At 42.9% G+C, this 17,490-nt stretch overlaps 2 protein-coding genes across 12 annotated transcripts in view; one reads left to right on the plus strand and one right to left on the minus strand.

The window, feature by feature from the left end:
• DOP1A (DOP1 leucine zipper like protein A) overlaps positions 1-2,708 on the minus strand; it is a 104,249-nt gene extending 101,541 nt beyond the window's left edge. For 7 of the 8 annotated variants that reach the window (XR_009453463.1, XM_059701088.1, XM_059701083.1 and 4 more), the window contains exon 1: positions 2,583-2,708. The gene's annotated coding sequence lies outside the window, so the exon portion shown is untranslated. The remainder of the gene's footprint in view (positions 1-2,582) is intronic. The other variant, XM_059701084.1, reaches the window with a different exon arrangement.
• Positions 2,709-4,828: 2,120 nt separating this feature from the next.
• The window catches only part of UBE3D (ubiquitin protein ligase E3D), a 140,562-nt gene continuing 127,900 nt past the window's right edge, over positions 4,829-17,490 (plus strand). The window contains exons 1-2 of one of the 4 annotated variants that reach the window (XM_059701094.1): positions 4,829-5,031; positions 15,322-15,518. In XM_059701094.1, coding sequence (XP_059557077.1) covers positions 4,958-5,031; positions 15,322-15,518 — 271 coding nt within the window. In that variant the 5' untranslated portion in view covers positions 4,829-4,957. Of the gene's footprint in view, positions 5,032-5,233; positions 5,443-15,321; positions 15,519-17,490 lie in introns of those variants that run through there. The other 3 variants (XM_059701096.1, XM_059701095.1, XM_059701097.1) reach the window with 3 other exon arrangements.

Consider the following 17,490-nt stretch of genomic DNA (forward strand, 5'->3'; position numbering starts at 1 on the left):
ACAAAGAACAGAAAGAAGTAGCCACACTGGTTCTGCGCTAGTGACACCTGACAGAATTTAGCAAAATTATGTAAGGTTGTATTAAACATGTACATCCTGACAGTAACAATTTAGAAACTGCCTTAGAATTTACGTTTTAATCTTTAATTATTTTCAGTAATCAATTATTAAGTACATTTCAAGTGGCTTTTATACATTTCACAGTTGAAGAATTCATGACTAGAGAGGGAAATCATTCATAGTAAAAATAACACCATGATTAACAAGTCTTTACCTGTTGGAACTTTATAATATCATTCTTAATAAGATCATAACTTGCCCATAAAAATCAAATTCAAAACATGAAATAATTATGGTATTGAAAAGCATCAACAGACCAGAAAAAGAAGATACTCTTCTGCTATAAGTTAAAGCATTGGGTCCATAGGAACCTATGTGTATCCTTAATATTTTACTGGTTATACCAGTGAGTTGCCACTAGATCTGCATGCTCCAGAAAACTTAACATGAAAGCCATGTGGGGAATTCCAGAGTTGAAAGAGGACTCAAGTCAAGTGCTATACTTTCGAAATTGGTATTCTATGTACAATAAGTCAGTTCTTGAAACTGAGGTGCAATGACATAAGGAAACCAGTTTTACCATAAGCTGACTGGCATAAACAAGTTCCTACAGGAATGATACAAGGAAACGACACTGAAGGAAATGCTATTCTAGGACCTGCTGTAATTATATTCTAGATGTTAACAGGTTGGCTATGAGAAAATAGGCTCTCGGCCCTGGTCGGTTTAGGAAACGCTTTGATAACGTCCCCTTGAGGATTTACATGCATATAAGAATAGTAGTAAAGGTTTTGAGAAGTCCTGCAGGTAAAAGCAAATCAAAAGTCAAACTCCTGATTAAACCCAATGTGCTTCCAAATCATTTGCCATGGAACACTCTTTTGGGGCAGTAAGCCTGTTATTGAATTCAGAACATTGTTCAGGGTGAAACATCAGTTTGAAAAACTCTAAACTTACGAAATTCCCTTAAACAGATGACAAAACTGAGGCCCAGAGAGCTCATACCAGATTAGCACAACAAAGAACTTAGGAGGTGAATAGGACTCCTTTGCCTTTATATATATCGTTAAACATTTAATTAACAACATTTAATTTCCATGTAACATTTTGGTTGTGCTATCACATTTTCCGGTTTGTGTATTAACTTAGGTGTTTTTAATTCTTCCTTCAAGACTTCAGTTCCTGATAATCATGTCCACCTGGATATTTGCTATTATTTAGCAACACTGGAGAATTATGTAGTTCAGAGTGGCAGCTGAAAGTAATCACTGAAAATAAAGCATGTGTACTACAACTGGTGTTAGTTTACTCTTGTTATAACTTGTCAGCTCAGCTAAATCATTGTGTTGTTTATCAGGTGAGTTACTTAGCACCTAATGCTGACATGTTATTCACAGTAAAATGAAGATGTATGTCTGCATAGAAGATAGCCAATAGCAACGAAAAGGAGAGGTGTTGTTTCTTTTTCCTATAGTTCAAGGCTTTTGTATCAGGCATCTTCCTCTTTTTGTAATTATTAAAAAGTCTTGATTGCTTTAACTACAACCTCCAAATCAATTTCCCCCTCATCTTCATGTTTCTCAAACCCCATAGAAGTGTAAGATTAATCAAAACACATTTTACGTAGCTTTAAAAAAGTATAGTTGCCCTAGCCGGTTTGGCTCAGTGGGTAGAGCGTCTGCCTGCGGACTGAAGGGTCTCGGTTTCGATTTCCCTCAAGGGCACACGCCTGGGTTGTGCGCTGGGTCCCCACAGAGGGCGTGCAGCAGGCAGCCAAATCAGTGATTCTCTCTCACTGATGTTTCCATCTCTCGCTCCCCCTCTCCCCTCCTCGCTGAAATATATTAAAAATGTAATCTCTTAAAAAAAAAAGAGTTCTTATAGTGTTAAAAAAAAAAATGCATAGTTGTGTGCCACTCTTTTCCTCCGCAGGGTAGAAGAATGGAGGAGGCTGAACAGGTAACTGTAGTTTATGCCGCAACTTTAAAAGCCTCGGAATCAAAGGTGATCATTACCAACTTCCTTATGACTAATCTGACTTCCTCTCATCGAGTTGGGCACTCCTTTCCGACCCCTCGCGTGGGCCATCCCCGGGGGTGGCATTCACTGCTGTCACAATATCAGAACGATCGCACACACTAGTGAGACTGCACGAGGCCTTGATGCCGCCAACAAAGGGTTCCCCTGCGCGCCTTCCTCGCCCAGGTGCGACCTCCACTCCAACCTGGCGCCCGGCCGGCCCCAGCGCGGGCGGCTGGGGATCCGCCACCGGACACCTGCGGCCGCCCTCGCGCCTCCGCCCCGCCCCAGCCCGCCGGTCCCCGCGCAGCTCCGCTTCCCCGGAAACCAGAGGACAGCCGCCCGAATTCGCGGCTTCATGCGGGGCCAGGGCGGCATCGCCCCCGACGCCACAGCAGCCTGACCCGGCATGTCCCCGCGGCTCCGGAACGAGGCAGGCCGAGGAAGCCGCTCAGAGACAGCGGCCGGCCTCGTGACCGCTACGGGGGCGGGGACACGGTTACCTGCTGTGGGCTCCGCCGCTGCCGCCAGCGCCGCTCTCCTGGCAACCGCGGCAGCTACTCGGAGGCCGAAAGCCGAAGGGCTTGGTGACAGCTCCCAGCGTGCACCGCGCTGCGCCCACGCCCACGCCGGCGTCGACGTCGACGAGCTCTATATCCACCCCCTGGTCCGTTCCCCGTGCTGGGCGCCAGCTGTCGCCACAGCGCCCTCAAGCGGAGTGTCAGGGAAGCGGTCCAGGGCCACCAACTGCGGAAGTGGGCCTGCAAAGGGGTTTATAGCAGGTGTTTTTAACTCCCAGCGCCAGCCTATCCTGAGAGTTCGAAGGGATGCTAGGAGTTGAAAACAGCTTTTACATATTACTTAAATAATTATTTAAGTATTATTTAAATGTGTTTAAATATAATTTAAATAATTCCTTTGTATTTCTTAGGCAGACCTTGAGGCCCAGAGAGATTAGAAGACTTGGGAAATTCCAATAGTTATCAGCTTTGGACTGTTTGAGCCTAGAACTCTGTAAATCACGTAGTTATTGCAAGGAGGATTGCACTGGTTTGCCTAAATCATAGGGTCAAAAAAATAATTTTTTTTTTACCAATGTAAAAATATAAAAATATTTAAAAATAATCAAAATCGCCCGCCTGCATGGCTCAGTGGTTGAGCGTCGACCTTTGAACCAGAAGGTCATGGGTTCGATTCCCTGCAAGGGCATATACCCAGAGTGCAGGCTTGATCCCCAGTGTGGGGCGTGCAGGAGGCAGCCAATGATTCACTCTCATCATTGATGTTTCTCTCTCTGCCCCCCCTTTACTCTCTAAAATCAATAAAAATATATTTTAAAAAATAATAAGATAAACCAATTATGAAGAGCATACTATGCTAAGAATGTTATTTAAGCACTTAATAGCATAGCCTTGAGAATTAAAGAAGATATGAGTTGAAATCATCACCCTTCATCACCATTATCTGAGATGGAATAGTAGTAAAGTTAATTCTGTGTTGTTGAATCATTGTGATGGATACAGGAATTTGTGATGCAACATGATAAACTTTTAAACTTCAAATACCAATTTTAGTTAATCCTTACCCAAGGATAATTTTCTATTGATTTTTAAAAGGAAGAGTGGAAGGGAGAGGGAGAGACAGAGAGAGAAACATTAATGTGAGAGACACATTGGTTGGTTGCCCCCTGCACACACCCCAACCAGGCTGATGCTCTATCCACTTAGCCAAACCAGCTAGGGCTCAAATACCAATTTTAGAAATATTGTCTTATACTAGTGTCTCTAAGATAGGGGTTTTATTATCTGCTCAGAAAATGTCTAGACGAATGTTTGGTGTGTGGTAATTATGAACTTGAAATTATGAAGTAGAACATCAATAAACATATGATTTTCTGAATACAAACATTCACTGTTTGTTTTTTTAAAAACAGCCTCTTTCTTTTAAAGAATTCTTATAATGCTTCCATGGACTTATATTTTAGCATTTTCCATTAAAAGTATTTACAATATACTAGATCCTTTTCTTTACTGTGTCAAACTTTCCCAAACAATCTTCTGGTAGTAATAAGATTAGGACTTCCCTGAGTCAGTTTTTACTTCCACAAAAGTGAATAGTGAAAATGTACACATGGAATCATTCTCATCTTCCTTTTTTCAAAGCTTACAGGAATGATTAATCCTGTGATTCATGTTACTGGTTTTAATACACTCTATTCTGCATAGGGAACAGAAAACTTCTCACACTTTTGCAACTTGGAGCAATTGTGTCTAACTTGAGAAGCAATGTCACGTCAATCCTGGACATCTGTGGCCTCAGAGGAGGAGAGCTACTGAAGGACCTCCCGCCCATAGATCATAAAAATGAGATCATAGTCCATAAAAACAAGACAAAATAAAACGAAACACAAAAACAAAATACAGTGTATTTGGGGTGAAGAATTCCGCTCTTGGGCCTCCAGGGGACTGTGCCTGCCTGTATGAGCTCCCTCTCTTCCAGCCTCACATCCCTATCCACTCTAGCCAAAGGAATGCACGCCCCGTCTGATTTTTAAGGTCATTTCCAAGGAGACTAACGCATCAGGTCACACCCACAAGAAGCAGAGTGCGAGGACAACCTGGCTCTCCCACCCACCTTCACAATGCTCAGACCCCAACCCCGCTCTGAAAAGGCTCACGCCCCCCAGATCGAGTCCTCTAGGCAGCGCACTCTCCGCCCGGCAGGTGGCGCTGTGGGCGGGCGGGCTGTTTCAGCCGAGCGAGCCGATCCCGGAATCCCGCGCCGCCGCAGCCCGGGCTGCTTGGGTTTGAGCCGCACGTGCAGAGGCGCTTCTGGCCCCGGTGGCGGCTTGGCCGGGACCTCCGTCTGGGCGCCCGCCATGGCCCCGCTGGCAGAGACGCGCGTGTTCCTGGAGGTGCGGAGACGGCTGCAGAGCGCGCTGCTGATCCTGGGGTAAGGCCAGGGGTGGGAGTGTGGGCTCCTGGGCACCGAGCCTAGCTCGCCTCTATGCTACCCGGCCAGTCTCCGCCTCCCTGGGGAGGGTGGGTTTTTGAATTTCTTCTTTCCAGTTGCTTAGAGCTCTCTTGATTACTCAGAGTAGAGTGCTCCCTCTCCTATAGCCCCCCGTCCCTTCTACCATCTCGGCATCACCTGGCAGCTTCTGAGAAATGCAGCCTCAGCCCACAACAGACCCGCTGAATCAGAACTTGCATTTGACGTGCTTCCCCCATTCAGATGCACGTTCACGTTTGAGGAGCACTGATGTAAAACATCGTTGGCGGTGCCCGGCGTTTCCAAGGAAACGGTGCCCCAAAATGCCTGTCTGACTCATTAAAGGATCTTCATTGTAGGATCAGTTCCAAAGTGAGTTTCCTGTTTTATAAATAAAGTCGGGTGTTTTTTTTTCCCTCCCCAAACTGTTCTATGCAGAGAAACTGATCCAGTCGTTTAAAACGTGTGTTTAGTGAGTGACTAACAAAGGTGGTATGCTCGCTACAGTTCATTCTTTTATTCACATTGCGAGTTCCACTGGGAAGTCTGCAAACCGTTTAACTTCTTTTTTTTTTTTCTTTTCCGCTACATAAATACGAAACTGTTAGAAAAAGTGTTCTCCCTTTTGTTTTGTTTTGTTTTGTGGTATGTGATCCCTTTCTCCTGTGCCCACTGTTTCAAATACAGCAAATTCGATATTAAAATCCTAAAAATTTTATTACACAACGCCACTGTGAGGTAGATTGGTGCTTAGCTTTACCTCTTTTCCTTAAGTCAGCCAGGTGTCTGTGTGGCAGTTTGGGATTTGGCAGGAGAACTGAATTCAAATCCTAGCTTCTTCACAAAGGTAGAGTTCTATTTAGTCTGAATTGTTTTCAATTGTAAAACGGCGATATTTACTTCTCTTCTTTCTGTTTCTCAAATCAGATAAGTATCTCCAATTCCATTTCACTTTGTAGGGTAATTAGGGACCCAAACCTTACACAAAACAACCTCCCTGCTTTCTTCAGGGTTGTCCTGGATTACTCTCCCTTGTTTAAGCAAGTTCAGAAACCTACTGCTGGACTACTGGTTTGTCCCCGGTGGTCTTTGACCATTGAGCTTTATCACTAATCAATTCCCTCTACTCTAAAAGCAACCAGTGTTCTGATTTCATTCAACAAAGGTTGGTTTTGCCTTTGCTCACTTTGTTGTTGTTGTTGTTTCTGGCTGCTTTCCTTCAACAGTGTTTCTGAGATTCATGTTTCATCTCTGCCATCGAATACGTAAATCATCCAATTCTTTTTTCCTGCTGAGTAGTTTTCCACTGAATGAACATATGACAGTTCATTTATTCATTCTCCGGTTGCTGGACATTTTGTGTTTTAGAGCAGGGTAGGGAACCTTTTTTTTTCTGCCAAGGGCCATTGGGATACTTAAAACATCATTTGTGGGCCATACAAAATTATCAACTTAAACATTAGCCTGTTATATTTGGTCAAACATTTAATTAACTAGCCCCTAATGCCTTGGCAGGACCAGACCAAACGACTTAGGCCTTATACGGCCTGCAGGACAGCGTTTCCCACTTCTGTTCTAGAGTTTGCTTATCATGGATAAAGCTGCCACACATTGTGTATAAGTCTTTTTGTGGACATGCATTTTCCTTTCTCATAGGTAAGTACCTAAGAGTGGGATTGATGGGTCATAGGGCAGATGTGGCCTTCACTTTATGAGAAATTGCCAAACAACCTCCAAAGTGGTTGTACCATTTTACACTCTCACCAGAAAAAAAAGAATGAGAGTTCCAATTACTTCACATTCTCATCTGCATTTAGTGTTGTAAGGCTTTTTGATTGTAGTCAATATAGTGATATAAAGTGGTATCTCATTGTCATTTTAATTTGCATTTCCTTGACTAATAATGTTGAGTACCTTTTATTTGTTCTTTGGTTATTCACATATGTTTCTTAGTAAGGTATCTTATAATGTTTTGGCATTAAAAAGTCCGGTTGTTTGCCTTATTATTGAATTTGAAAAGTTCTTTATATAGTCTGGAAAAAATGCTTTTTTTCATTTATGCCTTGTGAGTATCTAAATATTTTCTCTCAGTGTGTAACTTACCTTTTCATTTTCTTAATAGTGTTTTTTGATGAACAGAAAATTTTAATTATAATGAAATCCAGTTTATTGCATTTTTCCCTAATGATTAGTGTTTTTGTATCTTAAGAAATCTTTGTCTACCTTAGGCTTGTAAAGATTTATTTTCCTATGTTTATATTTTAGGAGTTAACATAATTTAAGCTTTTACATTTAGGTCTGTGAATATGGTAAATTCATTTTTGTGTTTGGAGTGAGGCATGGTCAAGTTCTTTTTTTTTTTTTTTTTTCTGTAAGGATATCCAGTTTTATCACCATTAGTTAAAAACACTGTCATTTCTCCCATTGAATTAACTCAGTGTCTTTTCAGAAATCAGTTGACTATACTGTTTGAATGGTATGTCCTTTTTTATACTTTTACTCTCAATCCATCTTTATATATAAAATTTTTATAGCATACTGGGTGAAGTTTTTTAAAATTCATTCTGACAATTTATACAATTAATTAGAATTTTTAGTCTACACATTTTACAGTTAATGTACATGATATGATTGAATTTTATTTTTGTTCCTAATATTAAAACAAATGCTTGTAGTATTTAATCTTTAGGTATGATGAAGTTGATTTTTTGCTAACCTGTTTGGTAGATTGCATAGTTCTTCTTCTAGTTTAAGGGGGGGGGGTGTGTGTTTTAATTGATTGATTTTTTTTTTTTTGAGAGACATCAATTTGTTGTTCCATTTATTTATGCATTCAATAATTGACTCTTATATGCTCCCTGACCAGGGATTGAACCCACAACCTTGGTGTATCAGGACAATCCTCTAACCAACTGAGCTACCCAGCCAGGGCCTAGTTTAAGGTTTTTAATGATGAATAGATATTATATTATCTGTAATTATTTCTGCGTGTATTGTGATGATCATATTTTTTGCTTTGATCTTTACATCTGTGAATTGCATTAGAAAAATCTATTTATGTCAAGCCATCTTAGCATTCCTGGGATAAACCTAAGCCATTCATTTATTCAATCCACAGATATTTACTTGAATTCCTATTCTACTGCCAAAACCTCAGATTCTAAGTATGGGTATACAGCTGTGAACAGTAATAAGAACAAAGACAAAAATATTTGTTCTCATTGAATTTATAGTCTAATGGTGGCAGTGGGTGAGAATTAGGCAGAAAAACACACACAAAATAAGCAAAATACACATTATATTGAATACAGATAAGCACCTGGGAAAAAAAAATACAACAGAAAAAGGGATAGGTAAAACAAATGACAAATTGTTACTCCAAAGGCAAAAACAAGATTTGAGTAATAAACTGAAAGAAGTATGGTTTGGAACTATGGGATACCTGGTAGAAGACTGTTTTCCTCTGAGTATGAAGGGGTGCTTAGTTCATAGAGGTGTGGGTGGGCTGGTGGGACACATAATAAAGGGTCAGACAATGAGTGGTGTGCTGGTGAGTGTTTAGCAACCTGCACTCCAGGAAAACAAAGCAACCAACCAAACAAAAACCTCCCAATTTTCAGCATTTACTGATTTCTGTGGTGTAAATACTTTCACTATGGATGATGCCAAAGCTGTCAAAGTGAGGTCAACTGGTTTGCAAAATGCCTGCAACTTTCACACGTGGCTCTAGTGTATCACTGGGTCTTATACACCATTGAAGAGACATTAGCTGGTACTCAGGGCAAGATATGAACTTACTGGATAGTTTCAAGCAAAATGTGACGCCTGAAAGAAGACAAATGGATAGTGAAGAAAGCCTCAAGTTATAAAAAGTGCTAACAATTAGAGTTTCAAAACTTCATTTTGGGTTGATAGCAAACTTGAGGTAAGTTGCTGTCACACCTGAATATGTTACTGTGGATTTCCTACACGTAAGCACATTTTCCTCCATAACCACCAGGCAACCCTCAACATCGGGAAATAGGTTACTGTGTTCTTATACTTCAAACCTCATTCAAGCTTTGCCCGTTGTCTACATAATATCTGTGATTGTGCAGGGATCCAGTTCATTCATTGCCAGGTTAACCTTGGAAGGAACAGTTCCTCAGTTTTCCTTAACTTTCATGATCCTGACACTTTTGAAGATTATAGCCCAATTATTTTGTATAATATCCTGTCATTTGGGTTTGTCTCATGTTTCCTCAAAATTAGGTCCAGGTTATACACCTTTGGCAGTAATATCATGATTCTGTGTTCTCATTACCACCTATCAGATGGCACATGATTTTGATTGGTCCAATTAAATTTCACATTAACCTTGAGTACTTAAAGTGGTGTCTGCCAGGCTTCTCCACCATAAAGTTACTCTTTTTCTCTTCAAAATCAGTGTTACTGAAGAGATCCTTTGATACTATGTAAATGCCCTGGTCCTCATCAGATTTTTTTTTTATTATTATTCACTAGAGGCCCGGTGCACAAAAATTTGTGCACTCGGGGGGAAGGAGGGGTCCCTCAGCCTGGCCTGTGCCCTCTCGCAGTCTGGGACCCCTTGGGAGATAACAACCTGCTGGCTTAGTCCTGCTCCCGGGTGGCAGAGGGCAGGCCCAATCCCTAGGTGCAGCCCCTGGTTGGGCTCAGAGCAGGGCCAATTGGGGAGTTGGGGCGCCGCCCCTGTCATGCACAGAGCAGGGCGGATCGGGAGGTTGTGATGCCACCCTCAGTCACGCTCAGGGTAGGGCCGATTGGGGGGTTGAGGCACCGCCCCCTGTCACACTCAAGGCAGGGTCGATGGGCAAGTTGTGGCGCCACCCTGTGTCACGCACAGAGCAGGTCCAATCAGGGGGTTGGGGCGCTGCCCCCTGTCACTCACAGAGCAGGGCCCATCAGGGGGGTTGGGGCTCCATACCCTGTCACGCACAGAGCAGGGCCCATCAAGGGGTTGGGGAGCTCCCCCCTGTCAAGCATAGAGTAGGGCCGATAGGGGAGTTGGGGCACCGCCCCCTGTCACACACAGAGCAGGGCGGATCAGGGGGTTGGGGCGCCACACCCTGTCACACTCAGGGCAGGGCCGATGGGGAGGTTATGGCTCTACCCCGTCACACACAGAGCAGGGCCCGTGGGGGGAGGTTGGGGCGCTGCACCCTGTCACACACAGTGCAGGGCCGATCAGGGGGTTGGGGCACCGCAGCCTGTCACACACAGAGCCGCAGGGCAATCAGGGGGTTGGGGAGCTCCCGCCTATCAGGCACAGAGCAGGGCTGATCAGAGGGTTGGGGCGCCTTCCCCTGTCACGAACAGAGCAGGGCCGATAGGGAGGTTGTGGCCATGCCCCCTGTCACACACAGAGCCACAGGGCGATCAGGGGCTTTGGGCGCTGCCCCCTGTCACGCTGATCCCGGTGCCGGGAGGCATATTACCCTTTTACTATATAGGATAGAGGCCTGGTGCACGGCTGGGGACCGGCTGGTTTGCCCTGAAGGGTGTCCTGGATCAGGGTGGGGGTCCACACTGGGGTGCCTGGCCAGCCTGGGTGAGGGGATGATGGCTGTTTGCAGCTGGTCACACACCCTTCAGGGTGGGGGTCCCCACTGGGGTGCCTGGCCAGTCTGGGTGAGGGGCTGAGGGCTGTTTTCAGGCTGGCGGGTGACTGAAGCTCCCAACTGCTCCTTTTTTTCTTTTTTTCTTTTTTTATTCTGGGCCAGATTTAGCTCTGGCTCTAGCTCTGAGGCATCTGCTGCTGAAAGCAGGTTTTTGGCCTTTGTTTACCTTCTGTATTTGAAACAATGTTGCGATCCTGCTGGCTGAAGCCCAGCGACTAAAGCAGGTTTCTGGGGTTTTGTTTAGCTTCTATATTTGTAACATAGTTGCTTAGAGTTGTAGCTCAGAGGCCAGCAGCGGCAGGCGGGGAACGTTGGTTTCCTTCATCACTGAAGTAAGCAAGCCTCATGTTCGCTTCCAGCTGCCTGGCTGCCAGCCGCCATCTTGGCTGGCAGTTAATTTGCATATCACCCTGATTAGCCAATGGGAAGGGTAGTGGTCGTACGCTAATTACCATGTTTCTCTTTTATTAGATAGGATAGGATTTATTTACATCAGTATGGACCCATAGTTTTTTAGAGAGGGTTACTTTTTAAATCAAATTACACTTGATGTCGCCAGTGGTGGTTCCTTCAAAATTATTTGTGCCTTTTTTTATGTGTTATATATATATTGATTTCAGAGTGAGGAAGGGAGAAGAAGAGACAGAAACATCAATGACGAGAGAGATTCATTGCTCAGCTGCCTCCTGCTTACCTCCCACTGGGGATCAAGTCCATAATCTGGATATGTGCCCTGACCTGGAATTGAACCATGACCTTCTGGTTCATGGGTGGACTTGACTCTCAACCACTGAGCACACTGGCCTGATTCTTTGTCTGTTTTGACATGTCCCTATCATTTATTAATTTCTTCTTTGTTGCACAGCAAGATGTTCCAGGCTCATCTCATGTTATTCCTATTCCAGTCTTGCATGTAGTTATTTTTCCAAGGAACCCTGGTTTGTTTTGCTTTTGTTCATTGGTTTTTTTTAAGTGGAAAATGGTTTTTAGAAAACAAGATCTGGACACAGAGTGTGCTCATTACTATTGGGTGTCACTTCTCCAAAAACCACTAGTGAACAGAATTGAGAGTGTGTGTGTGTGTGTGTGTGTGCGCGCGCACGACATACTAGTATATGTGGTGTTTGTGTATGTGTATCTATATCATACATGCACATACATACATGGACATCTACATATATTACTGTATCTGTTTATATACATTGAACACCATGACTTCACACTGATATTTCCAATTCTAGTCTACCACCATAGGATCCATTCTGGTTTTCTCCCTTTCCTCTTTGTAACTCTGCCCTCCCATAGTGACAATCCTGGCTTTCATTTTCCTCATTATATACCTGTATATTGAAAAAAAAAACTAAATAAATAAATATTTATTTATTTATTTATTTATTTATTTATTTATTTTATAGAGAGGAAGAGAGAGGGATAGAGAGTTAGAAACATCGATGAGAGAGAAACATCAATCAGCTGCTTCCTGCACACCACCTACCAGGGATGTGCCCGCAACCAAGGTACATGCCCTTGACCGGAATCGAACCTGGGACCCCTCAGTTATATATATATAAATAATATTTTGCTGTCACCCTTTGCTGCTCCCCCCCCCCCCCCCCCCCAGTGTTGGCACTCTCCTCACCTGCTTGGGCTGCTTGGATTGAATGTTTATGTCCCATCAAAATTCATATGTTGAAACCCTAACTCCCAGTGTGATGGTATTAGGAGTGGGGCCTTTGGTAGATACTTAAGTTTAGATGAAGTCATGAGGGTGGAGCCACCCTGATAAGAGTCAGGCTTTTATAAGAAGGGGCACCAAAGCTTCCCCTTTCTGCCATCTGAGGTTACAGGGAGAAGGCAGCCACCTGCAGGCCAGGAAGAGGGCCCCCAATAAGGAGCACATTTGCTGGCACCTTGGTCTTGGACTTCCCAGCCTCCAGGACTATGAGAAGTAAATGCCAGCTGTTTAGGCCACCCAATATGTGGTATTTTGTTATAGTTGCTTGAGCTGACTAAGATAGGCTCTGAAACCCCATGCTGAGCTGCCCTCCACCCCCAGATTTCCGCCTTACCCCTCTTTGGATCTGACATTGCTGCTGAGTGGCCTCCTTAGCTCTCAGGCTGTGTGGTGCATGCCCCCCTCACCCTGCTGGATTTCTCAGACACACTCCAGGCCACTGTGGTTCTCCCACCCTTGCATAGATGCCTTTCTTACTTGGCCTTGTGTAATTGGCTGAATTTTTCAGGGAAGATAAGGGGAAGAGTGGTAAGCCAGAGACGGGGTGGGAGTGGGGGCTTAGGAACCCAGTAGTAGCCTCTGGAGCACTTCTAAGTGCCAACTGGACATTTGAAAGTCACTGAAGTAGCGAAGTGGACCCACTGTATCTTTAGAGTAGTGGTTGTCAAACTATGGCCCATGAGCCAAATCTAACCTGTGGCCTGTTTTGGTACAGCCTGTGAGCAGAGAATGTGTTTTACATTTTTTAAAGGGTTGTTAAAAAAGAAAAACACAAAATAGAATATGCAACAGAGACCATATATGGCCTGTAAAACCTGAAATATTTACAATCTGGCTTTTATATAAAAAGTTTTCTGACCTCTGCTTTAGAGGATTTATAATATATATATATATATATATATATATATATATATATATATATATATATTTTTTTTTAAATATATTTTATTGATTTTTTACAGAGAGGAAGGGAGAGAGATAGAGAGTTAGAAACATTGATGAGAAACATCGATTAGCTGCCTCCTGCACATCTCCCACTGGGGATGTGCCCGCAACCCAGGTACATGCCCTTGACCGGAATCGAACCCGGGACCTTTCAGTCCGCAGGCCGACGCTCTATCCACTGAGCCAAACCGGTTTCGGCAGGATTTATAAAATATATTTTTATTGATTTCAGAGAGAGGGAGGGACAGAAACATCAATGATGAGAGAGAACCATTGGTCGACTGCCCTCTGCATGTCCCCTACTAGGGATCGGGGCGAAACCCAGGCATGTGCCTTGGCTAGGAACCAAATCATGACCTCCTGGTTCATGGGTTCATGATCCACCACTGAGCCACACCAGCCATGTGAGGATTATTATTTCTTAAACATAATTTCTTAAAATTAGACTTTTGACCCAGGAAAATATTTGGGTTTTTTCTATGTTGCCAATTAAGTGTAGATCCATATACTTTGAGAAGGAGCTAGCCAGAAGGTAGTCTTAAGATTTTCTAAGGCAATTAAGAGGCCTAACCAAGATTCACACCTGAACGCAGGGTTTGACCTCTGTACTTAGATGACACTCTGTAGATGATGCACATTCTGAAATTAGGTGACACAGAGTGGATGGCCTGCACCTGCTGACTGCTTTTAAGAGGGAGTCCTCTGTTGCAGTGCTAAGCATATTTCAGCTTCATATGAGAATCATTTCTCTGTGTATTTAATCCCCCTTTATATTTTGGCGGGTGGGCACTGTGTGTTATTCTTTATTGCCTACACTGAGTGATTTGTGTTTGTAGTGAACTGGATGAATAAGTCCTTTTATGCCTGGTATTCATACTCACTAGATTTTCGTAATTTTTTTTTATTCTTAATGTTGACAAGAAAAAATTTTTCTCCTGTACCTTTTATTTAATGTAAACCTGATCTCCTTATCAAAATCCTGTATATCCAACAACAATGCTTGAATTTACTGAAAGTTAAACATTGTAATGCTGGTCTCAGGAGCAGGAGTATTTCACTCACTCATTCATTCATTATTCAAATATCATGAAGTTAGTGCTTGGTTAATGAACCTCACTACACCCCTCCATGTGCTTCCATAGTAACCTGTATTTGTCAGGAATAAGTACAGTGTAGTTTCCACTGATCCCTTGAGCATTCCTGTTTACTTACCTGTCCCCTATTTGGGGGAGTCGGGGGGAGGGGCAGAGAAAATATATTGTTAGTTGTTATATTTCCAAGTACCTGGCACATTATATATAGAACTCACAAAAGATGGTTTGAATGAATGAATATACAAACCATGCTATGGTCAAGGGATGCAAAGATGAATAAGCCACTGTCTTATGCTGCCTTTGTTGAATTCTCTTCCCAAAAATATTTCAAAGAACAAGTGTATGACATTTGACAGGCCAGTGTTAGACTGTGCTTGTTTGAAGAAACTGACGTTGGGGAGACTTGTGGGAGGAAATTGGGGGCATGAGGAAATGGAATGGCAGGCTGTGCAGAGCAACCCCAGGAAGGTCCAGGCTGGAGCGGGTGGAGGAAGCTTTAGGATAGAAGAGAGAGCTGGGAGTGGACTCACGATTATTATCATTGGAAAAAGTGCACATTTTAAAGTGCATCATTAGCATAAAAAAGAAGCAAGCATAAAATATATATCCCAGAACTTTCATGTTACAGTAATAGTGTAAAGTGCTCTCTGACCTGGTCTAAACCTAGTATAGACTTTTTTTTTTTTAATGATTGGCTCACTGTTATTTTTCTGGGATAGTTAACTTTAGGGCCTTTACTGAAGAGGAACAGAGAGATTGTTGGCCGTTCATGTTTCTTTTATCATGTGATTTTCAGCAATGAGAAATAATTGTTGTGTGTTTTATTTTTAATTGCCAGAGAGCCCAGAGAAGGAGGTATGCCCATGGATATTTCCATAACTCCATCCTCGCTCCAGGTGAAAACCCCTGGAGGCTGCACAGAGATCTGCCTTCCAGCAGAGGTCAGGCTTGTGCCTTCCTCTGGCCATGGGCTGCAGTACGTGGCTGGAGATGGACTACACCTGCGGCTGCAGGCGCGGACGGAATTCAGCACAAGTAAGCTATGCCAGCACTCCTGTTTCTGCATTAACTTTTTCACTACAAATCAAAGGTGACTTTTCCCCTAAGAAGCTGAATTTTCCCAGGTGGAAATAGCTGCTCATCAGTGGCATGGAAGGAGCTGGGAATGGAAAAGATCTAGGGCAGTGGTTCTCAACCTTCCTAATGCCGCGACCCTTTAATACAGTTCCTCATGTTGTGGTGACCCCCAACCATAACATTATTTTCGTTGCTACTTCATAACTGTAATTTTGCTACTGTTATGAATAGTAATGTAAATATCTGATATGCAGGATGTATTTTCATTGTTACAAATTGAACATAACTAAAGCATAGTGATTAATCACAAAAACAATATGTAATTATATATGTGTTTTCCGATGGTCTTAGGCGACCCCTGTGAAAGGGTTGTTCGACCCCCAAAGGGGTCGCGACCCACAGGTTGAGAACCGCTGATCTAGGGTCTTAGCCAGCTCTGCCATTTATCAGCTATGTGCAGTTAAACGTGTCACATAATCTTTCTGAGGTTTTGTTTCTTTTGGGTTTTTTTTTAGTGGTTTTTGTTTCTTCCTAATACACTTACTTTTTAGAGCAATTTTAGGTCCACAACAAAATTGAGCAGAAGTTCGCAAAGATTTTCCATATACCTCTGCTTTGTCTCTTTAATTGTAAAATTACCTGGCTCACAGAGCTGATGTGAAGGTGAAGTAAGATGGTTTGTGCAAGATGTAGCTTATTTTAAAGCGTTACATAGAAATTCATTAATTCAGTAACCATTACCTTATATTTTGAGCTAGGAATTGCTCTAGATTATAGCGATACAGATGTGAACATACTAGGAGGGTCTCTGGCTTCAGGGAGCTTACATTGTAATGCGTGGGAATAGATAATGACCAAATTAATTACTTGGATACAGAGAAAAGCGCCATGGGCAAAGTGAAGCCAAATGATGGGATAGGGAGTGACTGGGGTTGGGTGGAGAGTGATGGAGAAGGCCACTCGAAAGAGGCGATATTTGATCAGAGAACTGAATGATGGAAATGATCCCATCCATGTAGAGACATTTCCAAATAGAATAGTACGTACAAAGATTCTGAAATTGAGTATGATACATAATTTAATTTTGAATGTTGCTATGCCTATCTTATTTCCAATATTTGTTACTGGTACATTGATTCAGTAAGATAGTAAAAGTGTTTCTCAGAATAATTTATTGAATAAAATTATTGGTTTATTACATTTCTTACCATCTAAGTAATATACTTTTTAAAAAATATATTTTATTGATTTTTTACAGAGAGGAAGGGAGAGGGATAGAGAGTTAGAAACATCGATGAGAGAGAAACATCAATCAGCTGCCTCCTGCACATCCCCCACTGGGGACGTGCCCGCAACCAAGGTACATGCCCTTGACCGGAATCGAACCTGGGACCCTTCAGTCCGCAGGCCGACGCTCTATCCACTGAGCCAAACCAGGCAGGGCAGTAATATACTTTTGAGGATTAACATGATGTTAAAATGGAGAACTTTATAGAAGTAAGGTGCAGAGGACTGATAGATGCTCATTATCAGAGAAGGATTTTATTTCTCCCAGCTATACCCTTAGACTTCACTGCTGCCTCATTTTTACTGAGCCTTTCATCTGAACTGCATGGAGCCAGTGGTGGGGTCCGGCAGATTGTTTTAAAGAGCCATTTAAAAGATGGGAGCCTTTTTCAGTTCCCCTGGGTCTTTTTGCTGGCTTTTGAAAGGGAAGAGAAGATAGAGAGCGAGTTTCGCTCCTTATTTCCTGGAGAGTAATTTTGCTCGTGTCCTGGGTTGATGAATAACTAGTCTGAGTTGGGTAGAGTTGGTTTTAGGGATAAGAGATAGGGAAAAGAAATGCCATGGAGCTTAAATGGTGTAAGATAAACACTAAGAATGACTGTTGGACTATTCATGGAAAGAAGAGTGGGTGACTAGACGGGAA

This window comes from Myotis daubentonii, chromosome 6 (assembly GCF_963259705.1).
Source record: "Myotis daubentonii chromosome 6, mMyoDau2.1, whole genome shotgun sequence".
In the NCBI taxonomy this organism is placed as follows: Eukaryota; Metazoa; Chordata; class Mammalia; order Chiroptera; family Vespertilionidae; genus Myotis; species Myotis daubentonii.